The following is an 18632-nucleotide window of genomic DNA, read 5'->3' as shown; positions in this document are numbered from 1 at the left end:
ACAAAAGAAAAAAGGAAAATACTACTAAGAAAAGAACAAGGGGGTAACTCATTAAAAAGTGTATTATATTAAAATATTGTGTATTTTACCTATATTCTATCTTAGCATAATTTATGAGGCAGACTTTTTAAACTACCATAGTGATTTTCTTTATCCATTTAAAATATTCATAAATTCTTATCAGAGGGAAAAACCCATAGTTTTCCAATGGAATATCCTTAGAGAAATAAAGTCACATACCAACTTTGGCATATAATTACTGGGGGCATCAATGCCCTCCTAAAGGTCAGCCACAGAGATTGGCTCCCAGATAGCCTGTCGTAAAACAATTTAGTCCAAGAAGACAGGATTTCTCATCTATATAAACTTTGAAGTTTGCTTTGACTTAATTCCCTTTCTCTAATTTAATCTAAAATTGCCTAATTAAACATAAAAAGGTATTTAGAATGAAGCCAATTATAGAACCATATTTCCTTTTCTAAAGGAAGAAAATCAACTCACTTAACACCTTCCGTCAATAATCTGAGTATTCCTCACGGTGTCCTTCTTAATACTGATCAACAGATAAAGCTTAGGAGTTGAATGAGCTATTTTGGTTTCTATCTCTCTGGGCGCTAACCCATGACTCAAAAGGTCAGCTAAACACAACGTGCTGCTGTGCTTCATATATTTCATATTCTCGTATTCTGTAAAAAACCCTTTGGGAGATGCTGAATCGGAGAACCATTTGAGGAAGTCTGGGAACACAAACTAAGAGGAAGCGCTTCTGAAAGTGAAATTAAACAAGCAGATGAACCCAGAGTAGTTCTCCATATTTCTAATGCCAAAGCTTAAAAAAACAGTGACAAATGACAAATACACTTTTTTACACACTATTCCAATTTTCATTTCAAGGATTATCCAGAATTAGATTCTAATTCACAATATTAAAATTTATGAAGAAATCTCAAAGAATATCAATGATGGAAAGAGGCATTTTGTAGAAATTATGAAAAAAAATTTAACTAAATTTAGAATCTCATATGATCTTTTTATATTGATAGTCTTTTTATATTGACAGTCTCTATTTATATTTATATTAAAAAATTTAATATTTTGCAAATATTAAATTAGCAAAAATTTAATAACTTGGTGGGTAAAATGTAACAGTAATATTCTTTTTTAAATTTAAATTTATTTATTTTTTTATACAGCAGTTCTTATTAGTTACCTATTTTATACATATTAGTGTATATATGTCAATCCCAATCTCCCAATTCATCCCACTACCACCACCACCCCCTGCCGCTTTTCCCCCTTGGTGTCCATACGTTTGTTCTCTACATCTGTGTCTCAATTTCTGCCCTGCAAACAGGTTCATCTGTACCATTTCTCTAGGTTCCACATATATGCGTTAATATACGATATTTGTTTTTCTCTTTCTGACTTACTTCACTCTGTATGACAGTCTCTAGATCCATCCACGTCTCTACAAATGACCCGATTATATAACATATAATACTTAGTTTTCTGAGATTAGCATTCAATATAGTACTTAATTTTTACTAGTAATTTACTAATATTCCACATTTTCCAAAAACAATTTTAGATTATTACCTACAATTAAAAAACACACATACGATGAAATTAATCACATAGAAAGATATATAAGACCAAAGAAACACGAGGAAAAAATATACACATAAATCGCCGATACTAGTATGAGTGAGCATCCAACTAGATCCCCCAGGCAACCAGCATAAAAAAGGGTATGCGATCATTTAAATGCATCCCAAGGTTTACTACTGTAAGATATACCATATTTTGCATGTATATGTGTAAAACACATAAGAGGAAAGAAATCACAGACTCTAATGAAGTGCCTTTTCTATTCAGCATCTATCCTAACTAACTCCCAAGCTCCTGCTCACAAAGTGTCAATGCTGGGAAAGCCAAGGGACCAACCTAACCCACCTGGCAGGTAGTGGGTACTCACTAATGCACAGTAAACTTATGACAAATGTACTGACCAACATCACATTTAAAGATGCACAGCTGCAATTCTCTTCATTTATTCTACCACGTAAGAAGGAGCAACTTAACTAGAACAAAGAAAAAAAGAATTCCCTGAAACATCAAATCACCTGACATGTGAATCATCAATCGTATGTAAAATATATGGTACTAGAGCAATAACTGAACTTGTTGAAGAATGGTATTTCTTTATCTGCAAAGTAGAGGAACCTGATAAACTGAACTTATTAAATGTATCACCTGTACCTTATAGTTAAATTTCATTTTGTTTAGGGAATTAAAAAATCAAATGCCATTAAGCTGGAATGCCGACGTTTGATCTTTGTTCATCACAACTTCAAAAGGAAGGTGATATCTGCACAGGAATAACCAGCAGAGCTAAGACTTCAAGACTTGCAAGAAGTTTAAAAAAAAAAAACTATGTAGGTATTATATAGATTCTTTCATCCCTATGTCCCAGGTGCCTGGAAACCACTTTCAGGATCACTGGAACTGACTGACCACAAGATGTGTTCTTGGGGGGATAGGGGGGTAATCTTTGAAGGGTTCTATGATACAGCGACGGGATTACACAAAATAGTTCTCAGGTACTCTAAGGAGCACCCAAAAAAGAAAAAAACGGGCCTCAAAATATCTATGAGTGCACTGGGATTCCGGTTACCCTTCAAAAAGTTTCCTATCCCTGACCACTGGAGCTGAAAGGAGTGTAAATACCATTCAGTTACAGCTGTTTTCCCAAGTAGACAGGCAAGAATCCCCCCTCCCCAAACATGCACACACACACTGCCCCAATCCACCACCACTTCCTTTCCACTACTCCTTTTGCTACATAATATACTGGATTACTCTCTTAGCCTAAGTAGCCTGACCCTAGAAAGCAGGCTGTTCAGGGTCTCCCATTGACCCTCACTTCTCTAGGAATCAAGAAAATGAAACCAGGTTGATCCCAAACCTTGGACAGTTTTTCAAAACAACTATGAAAGCCAGATTTTGATACAAAGGATCCATGGCTTCAAGAAGGCTGCCATGCTAAAATACTTTTTTGTCTGCCGGTGAGAGGCTCACACTGGAATGTTTTCTTTATGGCCACAAGGACACTCAATGCAAAGAGACCCAATCCCACCTTCATCCTCACACACACTTTTTTAAAAGCCTTTTTTTTTTTTAGTAGTTAATTCTTTTTTTTTTTTTAACATCTTTATTGGAGTATAATTGCTTTACAATGGTGTGTTAGTTTCTGCTTTATAACAAAGTGAATCAGTTATACATATACATATGCTCAAAAATAAAGAGATTTGAGCCCAGAGCAACGATCTTACAAGGCTATATTATTTTTCTAGCAGAGTTGAGTGGTTTATATTACAACACAATGTTTTATTTTCATGCATTAACATGCCACTAATTTTAAAGTGAAGAAATTAAACTTTAAAAGCACCAGAATTAGAAGTATAGGTAGCTTGGTTTAATGAGATGCTTCCATCATTAGGACAGTTTTCTTCTAAGAAAAAAAAATAATTCATTCCTTTGATTTTTATTTAAAAATCTTTAAGTATGAATATTCCTAATTAAAGTTTTCTGTAAGTCAAAAACATCAGAAAGATGCAGATGTGTATTCATCAGAGCTGGGCAGCATTCACTATTACTGAAATTGTTGTTAAGGGAACAGATAATTACACTCTTTATGTGTTCCATTTCAATAAATGTGTTTTTGCAGTTGGGCTGCTTTTCTTACCAATTTATACCATAGAGACCGTAAGTTTTCTTATCAACGAAAGTATATGAAATCAATCAAACACAGTAGAAGGCTTTTATAATGAGGGCAAAGGAGACAGTAATAACAGTGTATTATAGGTTATCCATTGTATATTAATCTACTATTGTTCACTTTCCATTAAGTTATAACATACAAGACAAATAGTCAAGGCTCTGGTATTTTTAAGTTGCTTTAGATCTAGTTTGAATGAATACCTTGAACAAGGATAAGCTGGCTACTAAAAACCATTTATTCAATCCTTCAGCAACAAGCCACTGATGCTTGCTTGTTCAAGATATTGTCTTACAAAATGCATATTTTCGTACCTGTTCTGGAGATTTCCAAGATATATTGTTTCTGGGGGGACTCCCCAGGGACAACCATATCTGCCTCCAGGAAGTCGTTTAAAATCAAACTGGCAGCATATTTTAGGATCAGGTCCGCAAGTGTGAGGGATGTCATAGCTGTAGAAGGGCATCATGTGGCAAAAAATATCTGTGACAGATCCCAGATCTAAAATAAAGAGCCAACAGACCTGCATTTATAAATTTTGTTTTCCCCAAACTGTTCAAATTTCCAGTACTTTACACATACATAATGCAAGCTCTACCCTAAATCAACAACCCCTTCAACTACTAGAACACACACCCAAGCAGCGTTTAATGACCACCAGCCAGAAGGAGGATACTCACATCTGTCTCTATCTACCTCTTCTATCTAAACTTAGCTGAGAGAGAAAAGCCCCGCCATAAAGCAGCATCTGCTGACCTGGAAGGATATAAACTGAGCAGAAGCAAAATTTATAACCAGCTCATCCAAAATTATGGCCGTGTCTATCCCTGGCTGCCAGCTCCGGCCACATCTGCTCCCACCTCAGGTAACAGGACACTCTGAGAGAGACCATTAGCAGCAGAGACTAGGTGAGAAGAGAGGAAGGGAGTAAAAAGGGGACCTGGAAGAATAAGGGAAGAAGAAGGAGGGGGTTGTGAAGATACTGGGGAAATACTGGTTTTGTAGTGATGAGAAAGAAGTGTACTCAGGAGAGTTTTGTGGAGTCACCCTGATGTTCACCAATAAAGAGCCAATGACGCTTTTCTCCATGGAGGCAGAGGAAAAGTAAAAGTAATTTTCAAAAGCAAAAAGAAGAATCAAAACAAAGCAAACAAAAAAGATACAGAAAACGAGCACTGGTTCCTGACACAGAATTGTTTTTAATAGAAACCTCAATGCCAGTATGTGTTGATATCACTGCTTTCCAGAGGTCAAAAGCCTCCCACCAAGTAAGGCTGAAGGACTTCGATAAGAGTTAAAAGTGGTATCTTTTTATGATTCTGACCTGCAAATACCTCTTCCCCTTTATGTATGGATCTCCAATTCTCAGCAATGCATTGCTTTTATAAGAAACACAGACAACAAGAAAAAACAAACAAGCAACGTGTACATTTAAAAAAACTGAAAACAACTGCTTCATTAAGAACCAGAACACACAAAGAAGCTCTACTTGATTCCAAAACATCATTTTTAAAGCAACATGTCCAAATCTATCAAGTAAGTCTTAAAATATTCCAGTTTTCTCTCACACTCCATTTAGTTAAAATAATTACCAGGTCTTTTCCAAACTTTAAAGCTATTATAATCCGTACATTTGTGTGCTGTAAGTTGTTTCACTGAATCACATTCATGATTGTCACATCATGGATGCTGGTCGCTAATGCTTGCTATCTGCACAGAGGCTGTCATAGTCCCAGGACTTATGGCAACTTCCTTTCCTTTCTGCTATGAATCAAGGACATACTCCACATCCTACTACCTCTCTTCATGCCATACTATTTAGCAGCTCATTTACACATTTCAGTTTATCTGCTGTATTTGGTGGTGTTTGTCTTTTATCAAATTAGACTATAATTTTCTTGTAAGCAAGATTTCTTCTTAACATGGTATTAAGAACATAAAAGTACTCAGTAATTTCCTGGTGATAGATATTTTATGGGCAATTTGAATGTAAGCAATATTTTAAGTAGAGCTTCCTCAAATTAATAATCCTTTTTATAAAACAATTAGTATGCTCCTTTGCATTTGATCAAAGTATACAGGATGCAATCCCCTACAAGCTCTTGTTTTCCCTACAGATTAGGTTTAATTTTCCAGGGTAAAAAATTATATAGCTATTATGTTTCCTTATTGAAAAAAACAACAGTACACATAAAGATACCATCTAAATTTACAAATGACTTTTCCGAAACACTTCAGGAGGGTCTTAGATTACACAGAGAAGCAAGTATGATGTAATGTAGTGATTTCTGAACATTGTCTTAGCAATGAAATCCTTTTTTTGGATGAAATTTTACCAAGAACTTAATACTGATGGTGGTATATACTAGGGGTTAGGGACCTGGGCTTTGGAACAGCACAGAACTGGATTCAAATCTCAGCTCTGTACCCACTACCTCTATGACTTTTGGCAAATGGCTTCACATATCTAAGCCTCCATTTCTTCACCATTTAAAAGGGATAATTATAGAAACTAATTTAAAGAATTATAAAGATTCAATGAAAGAGTGAATATAAAGCATCTAACACCATGCATGGCCCATAATAAGGACTCAATAAATAAAATTAAGTAAGAAAATAAGGTGTTCTGAATTACATGGGGGTTGGGAAAGGCTAAGGCCTCTCAGGAGGCCTAAATCTTGTCACCCCTGCCCCAGCAAAGAGCTGGAGAAGTACATCTTTAGAACACCTGCGTGCCCACAGAACAGTGTGAAAACAAGCGACACAGGTAATAGGAGGGCTGTTCTAGTAGGACAGGATTAAGGTTTTAAAAGGCAACTCTTACTAGATGCAGAGACAGGAGAGACAGAAGGAAGAAACACTGGCTGAATGAGAGATATATGACTGGACATTAATTCTAATGCACATACAACTTTGTGATAAAACAGGTACTTTTTAAAAGAGAAGCAAGTGAAAGCATTACTTGCAAAAGACTAATTACTTGTATTTATTTACTTCCATTAGGCTTAAAAAAGAATCTACAATGTTCTATAGGTAAATATCTTCACCAATGCTTAAAAGACTCCTGACACAAATACATTGAAAAAACAATTATGTGTATCTTTAGGCAACCATATTTTCAAGACTGACACTCTGAATAAAACCCATAACAGCATGAGTTCATAACCCCTGTGAAATAACATCTAGGTCAAGTGAGATCTTCAACTTTCATCAAACCCTACATACCCCAATTCTGTCTCCAAAAAAACTCCAGCATTTTATGCAATGCAAAATGTTTTTTAACTGCATAATGAACTCTCTGGATAAGCATGTGAGAAAATCCAGCACGTTTTAGAAGATAAGCCATTGTTGGTGAATGTCCAAAAGGATCGATAGACCAGCCAGACCGAGGTTTCACCCCTGTTGATAAAGAAAATGTGTTATTGTTTTAAATTGATAAATGAAACAGAAGAAGTCACAACACATTTAGACCCATCAGAGTTCTTTTGGTCTCCTGGATTCTAAAATAAAGGGGCTGCCCAGCATTACCCTTAGCGAGCATTCCCAGCAGGACTCCCTGAGAGGAGGATTCTGCCACTGCTGTGTTCTCCCGGGCAGGGTGAATAACACTGGAAGTTAATCAGCTGGAGGTGAAATAAGCACTCTGCCACCTGATAGATATTAGAACGCTTCTGCACTCAGTGGAGGCAGAGAAAGAATCAGGACCAAGTCACTGCCCTCTAGGATCTAACAGTCCTGTCTTCTGTGGAGACGCATAACCCAGCAACTCCCTGTTACATAATATAGAAAAGTAACCTAAGTCATTTCAACTTGCACTCCCCAACCCCAACATTAAGGGATTTTAAACTATCTTGTATAGCTTACAATAGTCCCAAATCATCATAATATACAGTAGCAGAAATGGCCAAAGTAACTGTACCATATTTCATTAAATCTTAAGACATTTTGATGCTGGTGCTTTCTACCAAGAATGGGTCAATAGAATTTTTCACACCTGACTCACACCAATTCTAAGAGTGAAGCCCTAAAGATATATCTCAATTTCACAGAGGATAAAATATAACAAACATAATAAATGCACAGATTAGAATTAATGGAATAAGATTATTCATTGGGCATTATACAAATCTGATCTTTTATTTATTCAGGATTCTCAAAGAAGGCTTCTACAAACAGCCTATAAATCGACATAAGTAATAGAATTGTGCACATTTTTTTCACTCAAACACTTGTTTAGCACCTTTCATATGCCGAAGCCTAAAAGAGGCCCTAGGATTACAAAAATGAGTCAATCTTGATCCTGATTCTAGTTGCAGAGATTATGATGCAAATACGTGTAACACAGGATAACAGAAAAGAGAACAGAGAGAACTCTGTAGAACAATATTGAAGATTAACACAGAGGTGAGAAGCCACCAAGGAGACTGAGAAGGAAAAGTCAGAACTGTCAGAGGACCAAGAGTATGTGTCAAAACTCAAAGTGACCATGTAATTTGTCCATTTCACGTATGTAATTTACCTCCAAAAAATTATAAAGAAATCTTGAACTCTATTTAGTAATTTTGGGTTTTTGTGGTAGTATAGGTTTAGCAATTCTGAAACTTTCATGTGTTTCAAGACTGAGTAAATTAGAATAAAGGAGCCAGGTTTTACACTGTTAAGGAAAGGAACTATAGAGTATGTAAATATGAAAGAGCAGAACCCTATGATACTGAGTTGAAATAGGAGATAGTAGTACTAACATGAATAAATATACATATATACACACAAATATATATTTAAACAAACTCTCTCTATATATAGATATACACACACATGCACACACACATGCACATACACACACACACACACACACACACACACACACACACATTTCTTAGCTCAGTGCAATAACACCTCAGTACCAAAAACATTATCTTCAATCCCAGACTTTGACCTCTAAATGCCATGCTCTATTAAAAATAACCTTAAAGAAATTACTTATTCCAGAGCTGAGGCTAGGAAAGTACAAGATAACCCTGGAACATATTCTTGGGGCATAAATTAAAGAAATGGTCAAAGGGTCATGGGAACATATAAAAATAAATCAGGAGATAGTTGAAGGGGCTTCCACTGGCCAAATGCAGGACAACTGGGGAATCAAAATAAATACTAATAGTACTGGACTATAGCCCATTGAATAAAATAAGAACCCATGAGCTCACAAATAAATTGAAAATAAAAAGGAAAGCTCTTCCTTTTAGTATTAATAGAATACTAACTGATAATTATAGAAGCAATGATGGAATTAGAAAATCACCAATGGATCCTAAAACTAAAACATTAAAGTTTGACGAGGAACAGGATATTTACCTATTCTCAATGTATGTCCTACAAATTAGTTATTAATTCGAAAGGCAGAAAATGTAACAGTACAGTAAAGAAAATTAAAAGACACAACTTAAACAAGTGATCAAGAATAGCATCACCAATATGGGGACAAAGAGATGACAAGTGCCTTCTGACAGGATGCATTGAGGAAAACAGAAAATAACTACAGTGATATTCTAGCAAAATAAATTAGGTTAGATGACATAGATAGATCAGCTAGATAAATAACCTAAAGCTAATCAAAAGGAAACAGACAAACTCAAATTGAGAGACTTTCTACAACAGAGGTCTGCACTCCTCAAAAATATCAACGTCAAGAAATCCAGAGAAAGGCTGAGGTCTGTTTCAGGTTAAGGAGACTAAAAGGACATGACAAGTACAAGCAATACGTGATCCTAGGTTGGATTCTGGATTTGGAGGGGAAAAAGCAGTCTTTATTAAAAAACATTATTGAGACAATTGACAAAATTTGAATATAACCTGTGAACTAGATTGTAGTATTGCTAACGCTCCTGATTTGATAACTATCTTCTGCTTATCTAAGAAAACATCCTTATTTCTTATGAAATAACACAATAAAGTATTGAGAGACAAAGAGACAAGATGCCTCCAGCTTACTCTCAAATGGTCCAGAAAAACACGTATGGGAATCTAACTAGAGTCCCTTGGTATCCAGGGAAGATTGGTTTCAGGACCCCTGAAGATACCAGAATCTTTGGATGTCAAGTCATATAAAATGGTGTAGTAGTTGCATATAACCTACACACATCCTCTTGTATACAGGCATACCTCCAAGATACTGTGGGTTTGGTTCCAGACCACTGCAATAAAGTGAATATCACAATAGTTTGGTTTCCCTGTACATATAAAAGTTATGTTTACGGTAGTCTATTAAGTGTACAATAGCATTATGTCTAAAAAAAATGTACACACCTTAGTTAAAAAATACTTCATATGTGGAGAAAAAAGAACCCTTGTGCACTGTTGGTGGGAATGTAAATTGGTACAGCCACTATGGAAAACAGTATGGAGAATTCTCAAAAAATTAGAAAGAGAACTACCATATGACCCAGCAATTCCACTCCTGGGTATTGATCTGAAGAAAACAAAAACACGAATCTGAAAAGATACATGTACCCCCATGTTCACTGCAGCATTATTTACAATAGCCAAGATATGGAAGCAACCTAAGTATCCACAGATGGATCAATGAATAAAGAAAACGTGATGGTGTGTGTGTGTGTGTGTATATATATGTGTGTGTGTGTATATATATATACACACACACACATATATATAAAATGGAATCCTATTCAGGCATATGAAAGAATGAAATCTTGCCATTTGTGACAACACTGACGGAACTTGAGGACATATTTCTGATGAAATAAGTCAGACAGAGAAAGACAAATACTGTAATGATTTCACTTATATGTGGAAGTTAAAAAACAAAATGAATAAACATAATAAAACATAAACAGAGTCATAGATACAGAGAACAAACAGGTGGTTACCAGAAGGGAGGGGGCTGGGAGGAGGAAAGAAATAGGTGAGGGAAATTAAGAGGTACAAACTTCCAGTTGCAAAATAAATGAGTCATGGGTATGCAATGTACAGTGTGGGGAATATAGTCAATAACTATGTAATATCTTTGCATGGTGCCATATCTAGACTTATCGTGATGATCAATTTGAAATGCATAGAAATATCGAATCACTATGCTGTATAACAGGAACTAACATAATGTTGTAGGTCAAATATACTTCAAAAACAAACAAACAAACTTATAGAAAAAAGAGATCAGATCTATGGTTACTAGAGGTGAGGGTGGGAGAAGGAATTGAATGAAGACAGGCAAAAGGTGAACTTCCAGTTATAAAGAGAAATAAGTACTAGGAATGTAATGTACAACGCGATAAATATAATTAACACTGCTACATGTTATATATGAAAGCTGTTAAGAGAGTCAAATCCTAAGAGTTCTCAGACAAGAGAAAATTGTTTTTTCTGTTTCTTTAATTTTGTATTTATATGAGGTGACAGATGTTCACTAAACTTGCTGAGATAATCTTTTCACGATGTATGTAAGTCAAATCACTATGCTGTATATCTTAAACCTACAGAGTGCTGTATATCAATTATATCTCAATAAAACTGGAAGAAAACCAAAACAAAATAAAACTTTATTGCTAAAAATCAGCTAAGCATCGCTAGCCTTCAGCAAGTCATAATCCTTTTGCAATAGAAACAAAGATCACTGATCTCAGATCACCATAACAAATACATTAACAATGAAAAAGTCTGAAATATTGCTAGAATTACCAAAACGTGACACAGAGACACAAAGTGAACAAATGCTGTTGGAAAAATGACACCAACAGACTTACTCAACACAGGGCTGTGACAAATCTTCAATCTGTAAAAAACGTAGTATCTGTGAAGCACAGTAAAATGAGGTATGCCTATAATTTAAATCACCTCCAGATTACTTATAATACCTAATACAATGTAAATGCTATGTAAATAGTGATAAATACAATGTAAATACTATGTAAGTAGCTGCCAGGCATGGCAAATTCAAGTTTTGCTATTTGGAACTTTCCAGATTTTTTTTTTCAATTATTTTCTGTCCACTGTTGGTTGAATCATCAGATGTGAAACTGGTGAATACAGAGGGCCAAGCCTACAGGATATATAGGAGCCCCTCTCAAATACTATCATGCGACTCTATAAATTTGAAATGAAATGAAATGAAGCTATAAAATAAAAAAAAAGGAGTATGTGTTGTCCCAAATAACTAGGACAGAATAAGCTTACAAACAAGAATAAAAATCAACATGAAAAATTAGTGATGCCTGAGATTTCATCATCACTGATGATCTTTTCTGCATCAAAATCACCTGATACACAGGAATAGCAACCTAGCTGCAACAGATTAAAGAATCCCTGAGAACTAACGATGTAGAAGAGAAAGAACGTAAACGACATTTTTAAAAACTGATACAAAATGAGGTAGAAGCTAGGGAGAGACATAAAAAGGACCCCAGTATCCTTCTAGGATTTTCCTTGGTATAAGCGAATCTGTTTTTTTAAAGGGGGCAAGTGAAAGACTTAGGGGGGAAATGCAGTATATGAAAAATCCAAAATTTTATAAAGATGGTACATATGCCAATAAAACCAGGAAAGATTTTGTGTTTTCATGTAAGAACAAGACTGTCAAAATATAAAAAAGTAAAAACAAGAAAAATTACAGGAAACAATCATTAAAAAGAGTAAAATACATCATTCAGTTTTTGGCAAATCTAATAGACTTAAAAATTAGAACATGAGCAACATGAATAATATAATTAATAAAACTGGATTATTCCAAATATATCTAGTATTAAAGCTTAAGAGGAGTCAGAGAACAGTTACAAAATGGATATTTTAGGCAAAAGATAACCTTAAAACCTCAAACTTAGTTTCTAATGGTCAAATTTATATAATAAAGTTAGTAAAAGCAGAAATTAACCACCAAAGACTAAACAATTTAAAAAGTATCCCAAACCAAATGTAAAAACAGTGTCCAAAACAACATGTTGTTCTAAACCGTTTAAACAAAACTGAGAATACTACTCTAATTTACAAGGTGCAGAGTTACATTTGTCAAAACTCAAACTCTACAGTTAAGATTTATGTGTTGCACTGCATGTAAATTACACATCCATAAAAGCTAAACGTAAAAAAAAATCCACAAAAACTGAGGTTTATAAAGTGAATATTTTGGCTTAGAATATAATTAAGTATTTAAGAAAAGTGGCACTGAGTAGGGGGTCCCCAAGTCCACTCCCAGATTTCACGACTTAAGAAAACTTACAGCACTAGACATATAGTCATACTCACAGCTATGATTTATTATAGTGAAAAGATACAAAGCAAAATCAGCAAAGAGAAAAGGCACACAGGGCAGAGTCCACAGGAAACCAGGCAGAAGCTTCTAAGAGTTCTCTCCCTGTGGATCACCCAGGATGAGTTAATTACTCCACTAGTGAATGGTGACAATACCTGAAATGCTGTCAACCCAGAAAGCTCACTAGAGACTCAGTGTCCAAGGTTTTTACTGGGGTCTGGTCATGCAGGCACCCTCTGTCTAGTACATAATATGATTCTAGACTCCCAGAAGGGAAACAAATGTTTAGCATACACTGCCTGTTTGTATAGTTTAAACACAGTGAGTCACTCATCATTTAAGAAATCCAAGTCCTCAGACACCAGCCAACAGCCAACTTTGCAAGCAAGATCTTTCTAAGGATAGCAGTTTCAGATCTGCTATGTTAACTCTTTTCAGCACAGGTATGATATTTGCAACTTACTCTATAACAATCACAACAATAACAATATGGAAAGAGGAAAAAATAGGCAAATGTGTCAAAATAATGACTGGTGAATCTGGTTGGGGGCCTTATGGGAGTTCTTTGTAGTATTCCTACAACTTTTAAGTTTGAAATTATTCCAAAATAAAAAGTAAACAAAATATTAATGGGGGTGGGGGGATTTTATCCCTAACAGAAGAATTCTTTAAAATAATAAACTATTTAGAAATAACTTCAATAAAAACATGTATATTTACCATAAACTACAAAATCGTACTGAGAGATATGAAATATTTGAAAACAATTACATACCATGTTGCAGAATGCAAATATTCGATACCACAAAGATTTCGAGTAGTCCTATGTTCTTATGAGTTGTATGAACATCTGATTTTATCAGTTCAGAATACCCTTCCCCACTTCTTGTTGTAACAGGATACTTCTTCCCCATGGAGGACCCATTCACATGGTTCAGGCAAGGCTGACCCTGCCCCAAACCACTTTCCCCACATGATCATTTCCATCAAATTAACCAGGCCTCAGGGATTTCAGCTCCTTTAACTCTGGCCTCAGTAAACTGGCTCAGAGATAAGCGCCTAACCCAAAGTGGGTCAATTAGGTAAGGTATTAAGGAAAACTCCTCCTAATTGTTAGACCAAGAAGAGCAGAGTCCTGGTTGTCTACGGCAGAGTCAAGAGACAGTATCCCAATGACATAATCTAAGTCCTCTGGATCCAACCTTACCTGAAGCTACCCTATCTCTGGAATTCTCAATGACAAAACTAACATTTTTCTTTCCTTTTTTCTTTCTTTGCTTAAGCTAGTAAACTAGGTTTTTGCCTTTTATGATCAAGTGTCTTAACTAATATATAATTAAAATCCCAGGGGGATAGATTTAGAAAAAAATACTAAAATTAATAAATAGGTAAAATTGATAAATAGGTGAAACAAGGTAGATGACCCTAAGAGTGACCATATTATATCTATGTAACTGAGTTTATGATCCAAGAAACATCATAAATCAATAAAAAAATAAATTATTCAGTAATAATCAGTGCTAGAAAAATTAGTTATTAAAAAACATAAAAAGCCCCATCTCACATTCCCCAAAATTAATTTTCCAAAGCAGTCCAAATGAAAGAGAAAGATAAGAATACATACCTAGATTTTTTTCCAGCCACTGATGTCCTTCAATTAGTTGGTCAATTAAGGCAAAATAATGTGGAGCAGCTTCATCAGGCATAACCCAGCCACCTGTCACAATTTCAAACTGACCGTTTTCTAGTAAACTAGGGAGAAAATAACATAAGAGTTTACATTAACATATATAAGAAAAGTTCAAATAAAAATGTAAGACATCATAAACATTAGAGACAGCCTTTACATGTAACCAGTATTCACACTAGTTGTTAATTTTTTTTTTTAAACCAGTGGATGAATTTCAACTTTGGGACCCTGGTGATAAAGCGTCCTTAGTAAAGTATCTGCTCCTCCTGCCCTAGGCAAAGCCATGCAGGTCACTCTGCCAGTTCTATTTCATAAGGGTATAATCTCCCATACAACTTCAAAGATTCCTGATGTCAGCAGCCACGTCTGATTTACTTCTGGATCTGACCGAGCACCTAGCAAATACCTGAGTATATGCTTGATGAATGTTAATTGGAGGACTGTCATTTTAAGCACAATATTTGTTTCATTACACCTATGCTGAAAAATCAGGACTTATTTTAGTACTTCTGACACTGATAAGTTAATCATGCAAACTACAGAAGTAATAAAAATAAAAGTAAAGCTAGTAAATATCACATGCTTCTGGGAATACAGAAAACATTATAAAGCACCCTGCTCCAGTCGATTATAATGTAGGCTATATAGTTTATCTTTCATTATTGAGCCAAAAGCTCTAACATTATCATTATCTGTTCATTGAGTGCTCTTTACCATAATACTTCACAAAGTAACTAGACCACAGCCCTGGAGAACTAAATTGTTACAAGAAGATACCTTCCTCAGAGACAGAAAAAAATCATCAACTATCAAAAATTTGAAGAACTACCTGAGGAAGTGTAAATGGTCAGAACTTAAGCAAGCCTTTTAAGTGCCACAGACTTCTGAGTTTGCGACAAGGTGGTTTTGAAAACGATGTAAAATTTCAGAAGCAAAAGCAGCTTTAATAAGGATAAACATCACGGAATGCCTATAGCTAACAGCCAAGCACCAAGCCAAATTTAGTTGAAACAGACCAGAGGCATAAAGAATAAACATTTTCCTACAAAGCATGTAACAGAAGCCACAGCATTAACAGAACATCCAATTTTTTCAAATATATGCATGATCATAGAACCAATGACAGAGTGGATAATGGACACAATTTCTAAAAATGAATGAATACATGAGTGATTTCCTTGTATAAAATAAAAAGAGATTACATCTATATTACCATGGGGATCACCAAATAATACAATTTCATATGGAGAATATGATGGCTCATTATATAGTGTCTAAAGAAACTCCAATGTTCCAGTCAAACCTCAGATTCTCACAGGCCCACATCAAGAACTTGTAAGAAAGAAGCTGGAAATTTCTGAAAATTGTATTTCTTTAAGAACACAACTAAATCCAAGGCTATTTTGTCCCACTCTTACTGCCTATGGGACTTTGCTTACAGTTAGTTCTTCTTGTCTTTCTGGTGATTGCCTGATTTAGCCACACCCTGGAAGCCATGGACCAGTCACACCCCTTATGCCTATGAGCAGTATTTGGAAGCCTGAGATGTCAGGACAGATTTGGGACTTAATCTCTAGTCATCAAATATAGAAACTTGACCTCCTTATCTCAGTATTCCAATAAACAGATCTTCTGGAAAATATCAGAAATAAATTGGTCAAAACAAATGCTTTGCTGCTCTTGAATAGAGAATAGAAACTATAAATTAAGTAATCTTAATATTAAATGGAAAAAAATCACTCCACTGATGGAATTTCTCACCTATATCAGTTTTATTTTGCTACATATTCCCTGTCCCATAGGCATAAATGGGCTCCAAGAAACAGCCAACCAAGCAAAGAATGACACATATTATATTTCCTCAGCTCTATCTGTGAATAATTTATCCCTTCCCCCTCTGCATGATGCCTGAGATGCTACTGTGATTGTGTACAGAGTTCTTATCTGTACACAATGATTACTTTAAAGACTATCCTATCTATTACTATGGGGGAGACATGAAAGCCTCTCACTCATTAATATGTTTTTCAGGATTTTCTTATCTATTTTCTTCTCTCCTATCTTTCCCAACATGGCTGATCCCAGCTGCCCTCATTTCTCAGCTCAAATAAAAGTCTCTGGGACACCCAGAAAGTCTCTGGGCCACAGAGCCTAAATCAACACTCCCACTGTACCTCCACACTCTATCACACAATAGTATTTTTCACAAACCAGAATGGCCTTGTTCATTTACTGCTTCCTCTCCCTCCTCACCCCACCCACCATTATAACATAAGCTCCAAGAGAACAAGGACCAGGACATGTTTTGTTCACTTTTCCAGGCCCAGCACTGAGAAGCTTACTTGGCATTTCATGGGTACTCTCTGTTGTTAGATGAAGAGGGAATGAGTGAATGAGATTCTCAGTGTAAAATGAGTAGTAACATAAAGTTTGTTATTAGATGAAGTTCACAGACATATGCAACATAAGTTGAACAGGGAAGGTCAGTTAAAAAGGAGTGTGAAAAATATAGGTATAAAGTGACATGACCTGGAATATGATTCATGTAGGAGAAATGAACGGGGAGGAAGAGAGAGGAGATGCTTCACGAAGCATCAGTGGGAATTGAGAAATATCTTGACATAGAAGAAAGGATTAAAGTACGAATGACTTAGGGTTTTGATTCCAGGGGTCTAATGGGGTGGTGGTGTTAATACACATAGACAGTGCAGTTCAGTTGAGAAGGGAATCATTTTGCAGTAATAAACATAAATTTGGATAAGGCTATTTGATGTGACAGTGAGGCAGCCAAAAGGACCTAACTGAAAAAGAAAACTAAGTTTAGGGGAAAAGGCCAATATAAAATTAAGTTTTGGAGGAATGAAACAAAGATGAAATAGAGAATGATGGGAAGTCTGGAGAAAACAGTCAAAAGGAGAGTTAAGGACCAAGCAGAAGGACAGTGTAAGAGGAAATTGAGGTGAAAAGAAATGTTAAAGATAAAAAGGTCAAATCTGTGACTATGACCTGAGACATTCTAGAAAAGAGTAATGAGGCACAACCTGCACTTCTCCTTGGTAAAAGTTGTTTTCATAGTTTAAAAAGCTACCATATGGGCTTCCCTGGTGGCGCAGTGGTTGAGAGTCTGCCTGCCGATGTGGGGGACACGGGTTCGTGACCCGGTCCGGAGGGATCCCGCATGCCGCGGAGCGGCTGGGCCCGTGAGCCATGGCCGCTGGGCCTGCGCGTCCGGAGCCTGTGTTCCGCGACCGGAGAGGCCACAACAGTGAGAGGCCCGCGTACCGCAAAAAAAAAAAAAAAAAAAAAAAAAAAAAAAAAAGCTACCATATAACTGTGACTTACTCAGAAATGGACACATCAGTAGGTCAGAATATAAAGTTGAGAAATAAATTTAAAAAATTTTTATATTATTAAAATAGCCATTAAATTAGTGGGGAAGAATGGATTGCGGTTTATTTTTTTTAATCTTCAGTCTGAGTGATTTAAAACAAACTCATAAGAAAGCCAAAATATTATGTCGTGGAAGCCAAAGGACTGATATTTGAAATGGCTCACACAGGTTTTTAATAAAAACTACATGAGGAGGTCACAAGAGGCATAAGTGATGTTATAATAGCAGGCCAGAAAGAACTTAGGTTTTAGTTTTTCTTAAGAAAGTTTCTCTAATCAGGTAGAACAAAAGGGAAGAAAATAGACAACATGATTTAAGATATGAAGCAATGTGACAATGAGTGGACACCTGGCCAAATAATCAGGTTAGTGAGTACTCCTATTTCACTCAACTGCCTGTTCTCCCTAGTCTATACATATGAATGGTGAAAACCAGATTATAAACCAGACATTCTTACAGGCAGGAAGGTCAGGCTTGATATAAAATATTCACTGTGTTAGGCAAAAACACATGC

General features: G+C 35.8%; 1 protein-coding gene across 1 annotated transcript in view; it reads right to left on the bottom strand.

The window, feature by feature from the left end:
* Positions 1-18632, bottom strand: part of MAN2A1 (mannosidase alpha class 2A member 1) — a 161235-nt gene that overhangs the window by 83321 nt on the left and 59282 nt on the right. The window contains exons 5-7 of the mRNA XM_019940811.3: positions 14662-14789; positions 7004-7177; positions 4093-4279 (exon numbers count right to left, since the gene is read on the bottom strand). Of these exons, the coding sequence (XP_019796370.2) occupies positions 4093-4279; positions 7004-7177; positions 14662-14789 (489 nt within the window). The remainder of the gene's footprint in view (positions 1-4092; positions 4280-7003; positions 7178-14661; positions 14790-18632) is intronic.

Source organism: Tursiops truncatus, chromosome 3 (assembly GCF_011762595.2).
Source record: "Tursiops truncatus isolate mTurTru1 chromosome 3, mTurTru1.mat.Y, whole genome shotgun sequence".
Lineage (NCBI taxonomy): Eukaryota > Metazoa > Chordata > Mammalia > Artiodactyla > Delphinidae > Tursiops > Tursiops truncatus.
This window is presented reverse-complemented; position numbering and strand designations above follow the sequence as displayed.